This window comes from Bombus affinis, chromosome 9 (assembly GCF_024516045.1).
Source record: "Bombus affinis isolate iyBomAffi1 chromosome 9, iyBomAffi1.2, whole genome shotgun sequence".
Lineage (NCBI taxonomy): Eukaryota > Metazoa > Arthropoda > Insecta > Hymenoptera > Apidae > Bombus > Bombus affinis.
Genome location: NC_066352.1, coordinates 949,588 through 963,801, shown reverse-complemented (window position 1 = coordinate 963,801; position 14,214 = coordinate 949,588). Strand labels below are relative to the sequence as shown.

The 14,214-nt window shown below is 30.8% G+C and overlaps 3 protein-coding genes across 9 annotated transcripts; all 3 read right to left on the bottom strand.

The window, feature by feature from the left end:
• Positions 1-340: 340 nt before the first annotated feature.
• LOC126919947 (prolactin-releasing peptide receptor-like) lies at positions 341-8,466 on the bottom strand. 6 transcript variants are annotated; one of them, XM_050729720.1, is made up of 4 exons: positions 6,463-8,466; positions 5,095-6,265; positions 4,001-4,257; positions 341-522 (listed from the first exon to the last, which is right to left on the bottom strand). In XM_050729720.1, the coding sequence occupies exons 2-3, from the start codon at positions 6,049-6,051 to the stop codon at positions 4,045-4,047; spliced, it is 1,170 nt and encodes a 389-aa protein (XP_050585677.1). In that variant the 5' UTR covers positions 6,052-6,265; positions 6,463-8,466; the 3' UTR covers positions 341-522; positions 4,001-4,044. The 6 variants fall into 6 exon arrangements, with proteins under 6 accessions (XP_050585677.1, XP_050585675.1, XP_050585673.1 ...); XM_050729718.1 differs by lacking the exon at positions 341-522 and adding an exon at positions 1,087-2,502; XM_050729716.1 differs by lacking the exon at positions 341-522 and adding an exon at positions 1,087-2,322.
• A 137-nt stretch (positions 8,467-8,603) lies between these two features.
• On the bottom strand, positions 8,604-11,519 carry LOC126919961 (autophagy-related protein 101). Its single transcript, XM_050729750.1, has 2 exons — positions 10,615-11,519; positions 8,604-10,298 (listed from the first exon to the last, which is right to left on the bottom strand). The coding sequence occupies exon 2, from the start codon at positions 10,288-10,290 to the stop codon at positions 9,634-9,636; it is 657 nt and encodes a 218-aa protein (XP_050585707.1). The 5' UTR covers positions 10,291-10,298; positions 10,615-11,519; the 3' UTR covers positions 8,604-9,633.
• Positions 11,520-12,121: 602 nt separating this feature from the next.
• Positions 12,122-13,996, bottom strand: LOC126919955 (epimerase family protein SDR39U1). Of its 2 annotated transcripts, none has more exons than XM_050729735.1 (6): positions 13,530-13,996; positions 13,325-13,466; positions 12,996-13,266; positions 12,663-12,928; positions 12,478-12,591; positions 12,122-12,411 (listed from the first exon to the last, which is right to left on the bottom strand). In XM_050729735.1, exons 2-6 carry the CDS (start codon positions 13,349-13,351, stop codon positions 12,298-12,300), a joined length of 792 nt encoding a protein of 263 aa, XP_050585692.1. In that variant the 5' UTR covers positions 13,352-13,466; positions 13,530-13,996; the 3' UTR covers positions 12,122-12,297. The 2 variants fall into 2 exon arrangements, with proteins under 2 accessions (XP_050585692.1, XP_050585691.1); XM_050729734.1 differs by having other exon boundaries at positions 13,325-13,431.
• Positions 13,997-14,214: the final 218 nt, after the last annotated feature.

Sequence of the window (14,214 nt, the reverse complement as noted above, 5' to 3'; positions counted from 1 at the left end):
TCAATATCCACAATTCAGTGAATTCCCAAATTCTTTCCGAGAGCAAAAAATTGTCGTTGAAACGAGAAATTTATCGGCTAAAATAGCGATTTTGCATCAGGAGAATGTGACAGCATAAGAGATGGCATAATTTCGGCGATTCTTAGAATATGTTCTCTTAGAATATGTCAAGAAGTTCTCGAAACCGAAATTTTTGGCCGATTTTGCGATTTTGTATCAGGGAAACATGATAGTGTTGCGTTACAATTTCGATAATTTTTAGAACTTGACATCGTATTTCAGGAATTTTTTGGAATCAAAATTTTCGAGATTTCGCCCAATATTTTATAAAATTATAAAATGTCATTAAATTATTCTGATTTATTGAAACTGTTTCTAAATACATTCTGTATAATTATTTTATAATAAATAATCTCGTTTTTTATTGTATTATATAATCATTTGTAAAAAGATCGTTGTTGCTGGTTACTGTTGGCTGCTTATGATATCCTGAGTATTATTTTCGATCCTAAAGTGACTTTTCTGTAATCAATACAAAAAATGAAATTTATTTCTAATACATAATTAAATTTTTAAGCAATTTTTATGCTTTTTCATAAAGGGTATTATCAATACTAATGAGATTAAACATTTGAAGGAATATGGTATTGATGAAGTAGATTGACATTGTCTTTATCTGACTCATTTCTTAAAGACATTACATGAATTCTAATAGATATGATCTTGCGAACCTGATTACAAATCTTACTTATATGTATAGTATATTAGCAGGAAAATACAATACTACAAAAGCTAGCTACAGAAAGCTATAGCTATTAGAAAAAGATGATCTTATTCTGAAGCTGGCACATTCTACTATAACTGCAAGATACTCTATACACAATTATTGTATAATTTATTTTGTAACGTGATTTTTTTTCTTTGAAATACTTTACGATATAAATTTCATTGAAATATATATAATAAATAAATAATTACGATTAGACTGCGGATTTTGATGAAAATTCATATTTTTAAGTATATAATTAGAAAAGTAGAATTTTTATAGGAAATCATCGTTTACCTACCAAGTATTATAGGAAGCGCTATAGTTTGGATATTTAATTTATTTTTTCATAACATATGCATTTCGAACACAATTCGCAATTTCAAGTTTCCTATAAGTGCATAAGACGCCACAGTCTACGTCTGTATAATCACGATGAACATTTTTACGTATGAATAAATCATTTCCTTTTCATTAAGGATCTGAGAATGTAAAGTAGACGATAATTCATGGGAAATAAAAATAGAATTTTTATCATATTCATATGACAATACAATTGAAAATTACTCGCATATACATGTAGATGGATAAAGATGTAGAAGTATAGATATACGCGATGTATCTTGACAAGCATCGTTTTTCACAAGGCGTGCTCGGATTACCGCAATCATTGTGTAGGATAATGAGGTGTTATTGCGGAATTGAAATTGGAGATGGACGAAAGGGGAGAACACGTTCTCGAGAATAGTCGATCGAAACGATGTCGTTATCAGCTTTTATCAGTAAACATACCCCTGCAACGTACTCTCTTATCTCTAGGATATTCGATCGAGCAAGTTTTCGAATAAAATTTCAAACCACGTTTAATGACAAGCGTCCAAGGATACCTAATCTGAATCAAATAGATGTAATAATATACATACACACGTACTATACGTACTACAAACACATAGTATTATACTATGACTACTATATCATTTAATTACGCATTTGTGTCTCATTCATAATCATGGTTTGTTAACGATCAATGTGATATTTAACGATGAATTTTTCTATAAAATGCCTATTGGTTTGTACAAAAATATTGAGAAATTAACATTGAACCCTTTGCAATCGGATAGCGGTATTTAAAATTTGTTTTTAAAGTTGAACGGCATGTTAAATATTTATTAGCTCAAATTTGCTCGAGTATCGATTAGTTAATAGTGCCAAGAGAAAGATATACCAATCGCAAAGTGTTAAGATACAGAAAAATAGTAAAGTGTGGATAAACATAACAAAGAAATTGACGATGAAGTTGAGCAAGTTCTTTTTTTTATTTTTCCCTTCGTAATTTTCTTTGTACTTGACGTATCATGGTTTATAACAAACTTAGATTGACGAATCAATTCTTAATTCTATCGTAATATGATTGTGCAGAATCGCGTGTCTCTTTTTTCTGTAAATATACCGCCACCATTGTTGCTTGTTTCAATTATACAAGTAATGCAAAACGTAGTACTTGACTGAAGAATGATACAAGTAGATTTCAGCCTCCAGAGAAAATGCAGCTGTTTCTGTAACACAGAGATGTCTGTGAAATAGAGAAACATTTCATATATACATATAAGAGAACAATCTTCATTCCTTTCGCCTGCTTCCTTCCTCTTTCTGTTATTGCAACGTTGATACTTTATATTGTTTTTTCTCTTTACATTGCTGACAGTAAACAGCAAAGAAGGATACACCAAATATATCTATAAATAATAAAATAGTAATAAAAAAGAAGAAAAACATCAAAAGGAGAGAAGAAGAATACAGCGGCTGTATATAGTTACGACAATGCAAAAGAGAAAAGTTGAGGAAAAAATTGTTATCGATGAAAAAATATATATGCATATATAAATTTCAGGATAGGATATGACACGGAAACACTGGAGCGCTTGTAGAAAAGTGCACGATAACGATAGAAGAATGGCTGTCCTCTGTCCTGAATCCCGAACCAATACGACAGGAAATAACACGGCAATCTATTGAAAATGTATGTACTTATGTACCGCAGTGTATATAAATCCAATGGACGAGCGTATATGTTTTAACTATAACAGTATCTTCGATTTGTTTCTCCCATAATATAACGATCAATTATGTTAGCATTCGTACAACATTTCGTATTCGTAGAATCTCTACCGTTACTTTCGCTTCTATTTCTACTTCTATTCGTTTATAGTCCAATAAATTGCTTGTAATAACATTTTATAATCTTCCCCAACCAATCAAGGTATAAAAGTTATATTGCAAATTATCGATAAGGTAATCTTTTTTACAATTTTGAAAAAAGGAAACGCTAAAGAGCATATGAAAAGAATAAAAATATAAACTATCGTTCAGTGAAGTCAATTTTGTAAGTGTTCTGTAGCTGAAGTTGTTAGAGAAGAAAAATAGCTTTTATTAGAGAAAGTGTCGTTTCAATTCGATCTTTAAATAAATAGAATTAGAACAATAGGTAAATATGTTCTTAAGGTAGGCCTGAAGATAAGTATATTTATCGGATACGTAAAATAGTAAAGAAATGTATGGAAATCGGTACGCTGATCGGTGCGAAAAACTGAAACGAGGGAACGTGCCAGCTTAAAAGTCGATTCTCTCTCGTTTCTCTCGTTTTCAATCATGCGTTAGCAGAATGTAAAAGATGCTCAACTTCTGCTTTAGACTTTTCCACATTATTCAACGATTGCTCGATGGCGATAATTTTTCTTCATTTCGATCAATTTATCCTAAGCACGGTCAATTTATCACAGAAAGAAAAGGCCGAAGACGATGGAAAAGCAATAAATATACATGTTCAGAGCGACTACGTCATTAGCCAATCGTGTATGTGACGATTTAACTTCTACCAATGTAAATCTTGAGAAAACAGCAAGGATTTCAACGATCCTGTTAACTATAAATAAAGACGATAAACGAAGATCAATCTTTGTTCCCGACTTTATTGCACGTATCCATTTACCTCTTAAATAAATTAGACGTACGAATTAGATGAATAGAACGTTGTATTATACCGGATCTCGGTTTCCCTTTGCCTATCTGCCTGTACATATGTATACATAGAGATAGAGGTCTAATGCAATTAATGGGTAATGCGATCAATTTATAAATATCTGTTTTTAGCGAAGAAAGACATCTATACGATAAATTCAGTAAATGTTATATTATTCTCTTCGTCACAGGGAAACAATGTGAATGCATACTTACTTACGATGGTTGACACGCGTTCGAATTTGATCGAATCAAAAAGTTTATATTTCTTCCAAGTCTCTCGACATATTGTTGGTGGTTGTTTCGTGGACGATCAGTTCGCGAGCTTCGGGATTTGTAGTTCTTATATGTGTTTCATTCAGTAATAAAGATTCCTGGATAGTGTTATTTCCGCTACATTCTTTATTATTTTGAAATTCTTCGGTGTTTCTTGGAGTGTAACCGTTGATTGCTTTCGGAAAACATGGAAGCACCTTCAAAAGAATTCAGATGGGTTTTATCGTGAAATTTTGACGGTATTAAAAATATATCGATAGTACAATAGTATTGAAAGTTTGAAGCCATAGGCTAAGATAAGGAACGCACGGCTGCTTCGTACATAATTATCTTATTATAGGTTCTTCTATTTTGCATTTAGTTTGAAATCGATAAGAATCTACAACGTTAATTATATTAGACACAGTGCGTTTATTTCTTTACTTGTTCATCGAATTTTGATAATGTACGTATGAATTTGCAGCTTGAATTCGTGCATCTTTCATTTGTGTTTAATAATGGAATATATTTAACAACAACTTGAAATGGTTTAGCACGATGATGAGCTCGAGAGAACGTTGTCGGCTTATGTTAGAAAGTAAGGAACGTTCGTTCGATCAAAGTTATAAATCGCATTGCAATGTAAATGAGAGAACTTTTCTTTAAAAGCTTTTCTCTTATAACCACGGTAAGTGGAATTTGAGGAGGAAAGAGATCTTTCAACGAATAATTTAGTGTCGTTTGTACGAGTCCATTTACAGATGGATAGTATGGATATACGCACGACACAGAGACACGTATAAGCACGCAAAACGAAAAGAGAATTTACTCGGAGATGAAATACGATATGAGATCCGTACATTACAATTACCTACTTACAAGTATTTACATAATTGTAATCAACTATGTATTGAGTTGATTAAAAAATAAGAATTGAAAGAAGAGAAAACATGGTAAGAACCGAGAGCAAGAAAATTGAGAAACGAAGAAAACTTTCTACGAGTAAGTAGACACACATATAACAAGAAATAAAAGTATAAAAAGTAAGTTCGTACTTGCTTAAATTCTTTGCGAAAGTTATCGTTGAGCCAAGCGTAAAGGAAAGGGTTGTAGCAGGTGCTACTCATAGCGAGGCAATGCGTCATGAAAAAGCAGATTCTGTAATAAGTCCAATCATTGGCAAGTGAATAAAAATCGTCGATAACGTTGATGATATTGAGCGGTAGCCAAGATATGCCGAATACGGCGACCATGGCGATCAACATCCGATTCGTTCGTTTCTTTCTCTCTCTGTCAATCTCTTCTCTTTGACTAGTCTTTGCACCAGGTTTCGTTCTAGCTCGATCGTTCAACTTGATCGAAACGCAAATATAACAAAAAGCGATGATGAAGAAGGGTAAGACAAATTGTAGTATCGAAGTGATGGAACTAAAGATTTTTCGAAATCGTTCGTTCGGCCAGTGTTCCTCGCAATATGTGTACGGCTCCTCGAGATGCATGTAAAGCCCGTAAGGTAAAGTGAACAACAATGCGATTATCCAAATACCGACTATCACGGCTAAACAAACTTCGATCTTCATACGAGGATGGAAAGGATATATGATCACCATGAATCTATCGATCGCGATACTCGTCAAAGTGAATGTGCTGATGTATACGCTGACACCTTGAGCGTACGGTACCAAGTGGCACAGAGTTCTGCCAAATATCCATCTCCCGAGAAATGTGTATAAAGGAGTAAACGGAACCGCCAGAGCACAAAGTAGCACATCGCTCAATGCTAGATTCGTGATAAACAGATTCGTAACTGTCTGCATTTGTCGATTTCGTGCCACGACGAAACATACGAGCACATTACCAAACACACCAAACGCAAAAATATTTGCATAAAATATGTAAAAGACTAATTGCACTAAACTATTCGAGGTTACATCGTTTTTTATAGTCGGACGGTTAGTAGTCGACCATCCTTCTACGGCGGTCCCGTTTGATAAAATCGGCGAATCATTCATTTCTCAATCGATCTGTCTCCGGGGACCGAACAGTTATTGTTCCACTTTCCCTATCTTGTTCTTTGTCTTTTTTTTTTATTCCAACCTGATTTCTGTCTTCTTTTTTTTCCAAAATTTTCTTCTTTTCTTCTTCTGTTTCTCTTCGTTCCGAATCTTTTTCCTTGAGAGCTTTTTCGGTACGATTAGAATAAGGCAGAATAAGATGGAGCCGCAACTGAAAACATATGCCGACTATTCCATCGTTTACAATTTACAGTAATATCGTCTTGATTATAATTAAATAATTATATTTGAATGATTGCGAACTAAGCCAATTATTAACAGCCAATGAGAAATAATTAATCGATTTGTCAAAGATGATCGAATTTGTTTTACTTTGATTGTTCGTAGATATTCATATGCGTTACTGACCCAATGAAAATATCGTCGACACAATGACACGTATTACTGAAACTAATATATATAATGTCGATACATCTGGATTGTTCCTCATTTGAAAAAGTTCTTCGCTTTATTCCATTCACTTTAGTCAAATCGTATAACCGATCTCAAAGGTGGTAAAATCTGGTGTTTCTCGAGGTTACCGAGTTTAAAACATTCCCCAAAAATAGAACGATATTGCGTGATCACGAATCGTCCTTCGATCGATGCCAGTTATGTAAAATTTTTTACACTCAAAACGTTCAGTGGAAATAAAAAATATGTTCTAATTATTCGATTAGAGAAAAAGGAATTGAAAAGTTTTTCAACTCATTGCCATTCTTATTGTTTACATAGTTACTTATTTACATATGCATAGATACATTTAATTTGCTATCACGCACACAATCTTTCTCTGACAATGAGTCAAACTTTGAGTAATACTTCGTGTTATACGTGTTAAATCACCTGCTCTTAATTATCGCAATCTGTTCAAAGTATTTTAATTAGAAGCAGTATTGGAAGAATTGTTTAAAAAATACTTTCCTATTAATAAATGTATATTGGTTGAAATCAAAGTCAAAATTTATTACTTTCTCCAACCACCTGTTGATAATTTCGACCGTTAATCTTTATGTACATGTACATGTCTTTTTCGTTATTACGCAAAGATATACGTATATAAAATGGAAACAAAGCAAATAGTTAGACACGAGGGAACACAAGATTAATTATAAAGTAACTTAAAATTAAATTAAATTATTAAATACTAATTAAATTAAAAATTAATTTTTCAGGCTGATCGTGGAGAATTATTTAGAAAATCAATCGTAATTGATGCTTCACAATTACAACCGTAGTATAGTATAGTACCACGTACTTATTACATAAACTAACCAAAATATGTAAATTAAAAATACTTTACGTTGGCAATGGCAGGTATTCACCATCACCGAATAAAAAGTCAAATAAAAGACGTGTAGATAGTAATCTTTCGAAATCACTTTACACACAATTGTTATAAATGTCGATTATACCTTTCTTTGACAAGTACTTATAATTTTGCTTTTTTCTTCTCTTTTTATTATAAAGATGAAAGACGTTTCAGTATTTCTTATATTACGGTTTGTTTCTAGATAATGTAAAGCGAGCACCACAACATTTAACAACGTGTTATAATTTTCAACGATGAAACGCTTTCGAAGTGACGGCTAGCCTTTTCCACCGATAACTGAAAATGGAAAATTGTTGGCAAAACCTAACTAGACAAGCCGCCGTTTTCTCGCGCAGGCGTCCGCGTTACCATCTGTATTCTCTTCCTACCGTCTTTCTACCTATAACTTGCAATGTTCATATCTGGTATCTGTAACAACGTGTCGGCTTTCAGTTCAGTAATAGCTGAGAGAGACTATAGCCAAAATGTAATTTGAAAATCAGTATTTGTATCATGATTTTCGAACGTTTTCTAACATATACAAAATTAGTAATATTAAAAAATATCAAAGAATCACTTTATTCGGAACTTTACTGTCGTAATAAATTCAACATATTTCTTCTAGGCCTAGATATTCTTTACTCCCCTATTCCTTTCCTCTTTAATACTCTTCCTTAAATACTTCCACACTCTTGCAGAAGCTTAATTTAATATAGCGAAAGTAGTATCATGTTACTATTATACATTATCGAAAAATGTAGGTATATTTACGATAAATCTAATATTTGACGAAATTATTTCATTTTTTAAATGATTTCACGTTGAAATTACACACGTTAAAACTTTTCATCTGTTTTTTTTTTTATATAAAAGATTCATACAAAAGAATGAACTTTAAAAAATTTAATCAAGATCATTACATGGCTTTTACTTATAGGAGTGATCTATGTCAGCTTGATACGTTTTTTATTTCACAAATAATTTTCCACTCAAGCAACAATATTAATTTTAGGACAAAAGATTCATTAACATTCAAGTAAGTATATTTACTAAAACTTTTTAGAATCTTTCGTCTTATCTGTAATATATACAACGAATTATATTATTACTACTATTTCGCTGTTTGTATCTTTTACTTAATCAATACGATCGTTATCAATTGTTCTTTTAACAAGGATGTTTTAACAAGAGCAAACTATAAAAATTTACTTAAAGTCTATTTTTCAATCACATATACGTACTACATATTTTCACATTTACATTAATATGTGAATAACAAATGTAGAGACAAGCACTTGTACTATATGCTTATTCACAATAGTAAGTCTAGGTTTCAGTCATATATTAAACATTAAATATGTGCACCAGATTTTTCAAACATAGAAAAAAAGAGTGAGAGAGAAAGAGAAAGAGAGAGAGAGAGAGAGAGAGAGAGAGAGAGAGAGAGAAATAACAGCTTTATATATTAGAACAAATTTATTACCTTTAAATTTTGCTAAATAAACACATACACTGTTTTATTTCCTTACAATCGTCATGTATTTTCAGAGAAAAATAAAGCAAAAATGTTTTCTCTATTAATAAGATGTCGTTATTCGCCTATTAACAATATCCACATCTGAACAAATTCGAATTTAAAATGATGAAAAGTAAATATTTCATATTTAATCTATAACTGATTACCTAGAAGACTTATGCAATGGACGATATTCATGGAATAATATATGTATACGCAAAAAAGTAACTGCTATACACAATTGGTTCCTTTGTACTATAGAAATTTTACAAATATTTTAAGTTTATACAATTGTAATATATATATATATATATATTCTTTTTTCCGTTTTCTTTCTGACAAATATTGTCGGCACAGAATTTGCGTAGACATTGGTCAGAAATGGCATTTTGATGTATGGGATTGATCTCTTTATCCCACTTTATTTCAAATATTGCATACAATTAACTCTATTTATCCTTCTAGGTTTCAATCCTCTATGCAAGTCAATACATATAAAAACATGTAATGTGACAAATGTTTATAAACTACAAGTAAAAGAAACTAAAAGAGTATGAATAGGGTATGATTTGAGTAAATTTGAATGCAAACGATTTCATATGACAAACAGAATTCCTTTGTTAATGAAGGAAATAATGTTAATTTATCCAAGAATGAATTTGGATTATATATACATCGCACTAAAAAAATTCTCATGAAAACTAATAAACAACTAAATAGATAATGTCTCTTTGATCAATTTTTTCATTGTATTACCCATTGTTGTACTTGATGGGCTAGAGGTGCTAAATGATAATTTGAACAGATAAGGTTGTACATCAGGGTACGATGTGTCAAAGATTAAATCCAGTTCACCTCGATTTGGCATTTTGGGTAAATAGTCATGTCGATTCATTACTTCTGTTATGTAAAGAATCTTATCTGTTAATAAATCTCCAACTTTTTCTCTACATATCTGTCGTTCGTGTTCTGTTGCTAATTTGATAAGCTCTAAACGTACTGTCCATACTTCCCATGGTATACATTCTGCTTGAAAAGGCCAACGACTTTTCTTCTTCTGAAAGAATTCCAGGGATATTTGGCCAGAACCTGGACTATCAGTAGAACGCAAAGCTTCAGAAAAACCTGATATTTCACGTTTCAAAGTTTGATCCAGGTGTACCGACGAACAACAGACATAAGTAAAATCAATGAAGTCGCAGTCAACATCTTGGTATCCAACAGTGCCTACTGAGTAACTACCTTCTTGCTTGTACTTAAATTTACCAAGACTTCGATGGAAAAGAACACTATGAAATATACTTGCTACCGCTTCATCCACTTGTCTACCCTCCATACTTAATTCAAATAACTGAGTTCTGGCATTCATGGTGATTCCTATTCAACAAAATGTCAGTACAAATGTATAAAAATTTTCACAAATTACAGTAAATTAAGCAAAGTTAAAATAATATAATATTTTTTTTTTTCATATATTTCATTATTATAGTATTTATGCTAAAATTATTAATATTAATTTACTATTAATTGCTTATTAAATCAACGAAGATAAAATCGTATGAAATGTGTGAATTAGATTGAATTCTGCTTAGATCAATATGAAATTAAATTACACATATACGTATCTGAATATCTAGCGTAAAAAAATATGAATAAAAATAAAGCAAATATGATTGTGTCGATTAGTCCTAACCTCGTAAGAACAGTGGTAAAAACGATGATTATCACTGAAGACTTGTTGTGATATTGGATGATATTTGGTCATCTTTTAATTGTAGAGAAATATCCAATACTTCGAAAATGTAATTAAATAATCGTTGAGAAAATGCATGGAAGTAAGTCCTCCGAGTCTTTAAAAATTTTATATACAAAATGTCCAACATATATGTGGATACATCGAAGTAAAATTATCACTTATGGAATTGTCTTGCTTCTTTAAATATTTTATTCTTATTTTTAGACATTCGAGAAATAAAAATTACACGAACTTTTGACCACAACTTTAACTTATTTCTTTCTTCGTATTTTTCGCTTTATTTCTTTTCTCTAAATTTTCTTCTCTATGGAGGAATTCTCTTAGAAAAATTTAATTGCAGGCCATTATTATTAATGATCGTCAATTACACATAATAAAACGAATCAAGCCAATATTCCTAATATATATAAATTCCTGTAACTAGTCTCCTTCAATGTTCACATAATCACTTCCACCAACATTATCACTGCCATCATTTTATAAATTTTTATTATTTAATTTGAGTGGTTACTATATTTTTAACTTTTATGCTTCACTAGATATTATTCGCTTTCAAATCTCTTTATGAAGAAATTCGTATATATGTAAAATTTCACAAAATCACTTGAATTAAGCCAAATTACTTCTGTTTTCTTTCTCCGATAAATAACAGCTGTCCTCGCGGTATCACGCCATTTTCTATTTTCTTTAATCTTATTTGAGTCTGCAATATGCATACACATGTACTTACTTACACACATGTATGTATATATGTAACATCCGTATATAGTACTTAATTTTTAATGCAACAATAAATTACAGAAAAACGCAATTAGTTTATGAAAGAATTACTATAATATTTCAGAAGGTAGAGGTTATTTATCGAAATATGCATATTTATTATGAGAATGTTTCTTAAAATTTTAAATTACGGTTCCAATGATCGGAAAATTCACATTCGTAAAAAATCAAAATTTATAACATGATTATTAGTTATTGTAAAATTTGATTAGATTTACTTTCATATGAGAACATATTTAATTTGAATGTATTTAAAGGACGCTTCTTAATATATAACAAAATAAAAACAAAAATAATAATTCTTAATAAAAACAAAAATAAAATTATATTAATACTTTTGCTGCGGAGCGCTCAAAAACGAATTGTTCTCTGAGTAGCCGGCGTGACAGTGGGAGATCGGTTGTGCGAATGGTACGATCCTCTGAGAGAAGAGCTACTCTCGCTGATCGCCTATAGGCGCTGTTCACAACGAAAGGGTTAATAAGAAACGCAGTTGGAAAAATGCAGTGTACATTGATATAGAGTCACATATTATTTTGGAAGTTCATGTCATTAAATACAATGGAATTTTTATCACAATCTATTTATTTTCTTTTTAATAAAAGAGACAAATAAATTTATCAATGTGTACATAGGAAGTTTTGAAAAAGAAAGAATTCCAAAATATTAGAAAATAAATTAATTATTTCTTGTTTCTATATACGTACATAATAATATATGAATGTAAATATATAAATTAATATTGTATTGTACAAGTTGATACAATCAAGTATCAGTATTAATTTTAAAATATTGATATTTACATATTACTTCAACTAGCTTTCTAATCTCGATTTATGATTATTTATTTTTGCCAAGTACTTCAGCGCAAGCAGAATTAATATCAGGATATTGGTATTGAAATCCTAATTCTTTGACACGTTTAGGAATAACTTTTTGTCCCTCCAACATAATCTAAGAAAGGATTGATATAATTATTAACTACAACAAAACATAACACAACATATGACTTGTACTCACTTTTGCCCGTTCATTATTAAACAAACTATTCAAAACAATGCGTGGTACAGGAATAAATGCAGGTCTTTGCATTACAGATGCAAAAGCCTTAGTAAATTCTTTATTTGTTACAATCTGTAAATAATAATTCTGTTAATTACACTTAATTATTATTATTGAAATTAACTTAAATTTCAGTTAATTACCTGGGGGGCAACGCCATTTAGTATACCATGTACATTTTCATTCTCAATTGAGAACAAAAATAAATTTACTAAATCTGTTATGTGTATCCATGGCATATATTGATTTCCACTACTAATAGGGCCACCCAATCCAAAAAAAAATGGCAAATATATTTCTTTAATCATACCGCCATTTTTTCCTAATACAACTCCTGACCTAATTGTGATCTGTCTGATATTGCTATCTTTCGGAAGTTGTGCAGCTTCTTCCCATTCATGACACAGTTCTGGTACAGGTTTGAAATGATATAATTATATTATTTGTACTGTATTAACATTAAAATGATGATTTACCTGATAGGAAGTCATATTTTTCACATTTGCTTTCTTCAGTGTATTCTGTATCATTTGGTTTGTAGCAAGAAACTCCAGAAATTGTTACAAAAGCATTAGCTTTAGTATGTATTATAGCTTTAGCTAAAGATTTTGTTGTCTCCACTCGACTATTTATAACATTTTGTTTAAATCCTTCTGACCATCGCTGTTTTGGATCAAGTATATTCTGACCAGCAACGTTGATTACAGCAGTTGTATTTTCAGGTAAACCATAACATTCCAAATCATGCTACAAATTTTATTACATTTATTATTATTATATGTTTATATTATTTAGTTCGTTTTACCCATGAAATTCGATTTGGTCCAGGCATGCGTGAAATACATGTATAAGGAACTCCTTTACGAGATAATGAACTTATTATCTGTGTTCCAATAAAACCTGTACCACCACCTGGGAGAATTACATAACCTCATCCGTAACGTAACCTATTAATTGATGTTATTTCGGAAATTTATCTTAAGTTTGCTGAATGAAAAGAATAAACTTGCCTATGACTACGTGTTTTAGCATCATCATAAAAGTTAATGTAAAAATGGAAATGTATTATAGTATTTAGATGTTTGATATGAATATGTTATAGATTGTATAAGCGTAAGTTTTAATATATTTAATTAATACAATATACTAGCTTTATTAAATTACAATCGATTACAAGGTAAATTTAAAATATCTTTTTCATATCTATATACACATATATACACGCACAGGCACAATACGATATTTTAGATATTTTATTGTTTATACTTATTTATATTTTATATTTTTGATGAATTATTTATTTCTTGAAAATGTTATTAGAAAATTACAAAGTTTATTTTTCTTATACAACTTGGAATTCAATTATGTAGTCCCGAAGTTTGGTAGTATCAGATATATAAAACATGACAATGTAGCTTATGGCTGATAGCCGTATATTTTTTACATATGTATGTATATATATGATTCTATACACAGGTCTGAAAATTGTAATGGAAGGGAGAAGGCTCTTAGTGGTCAGAAAATGTTTCTGAAGTAAACTGCGCCAATCGATTTGATGGTCTTCATTGTCAGCGCGCCTTTTGTCTGCAATCTGAAACAGGGCTGTGTTTGCAACTGAACTGTACTCTATTATGTGAATCCACATTTATTTAAAAAACACTCTTTTATACTACATAAAATACCGTACGGTTACTC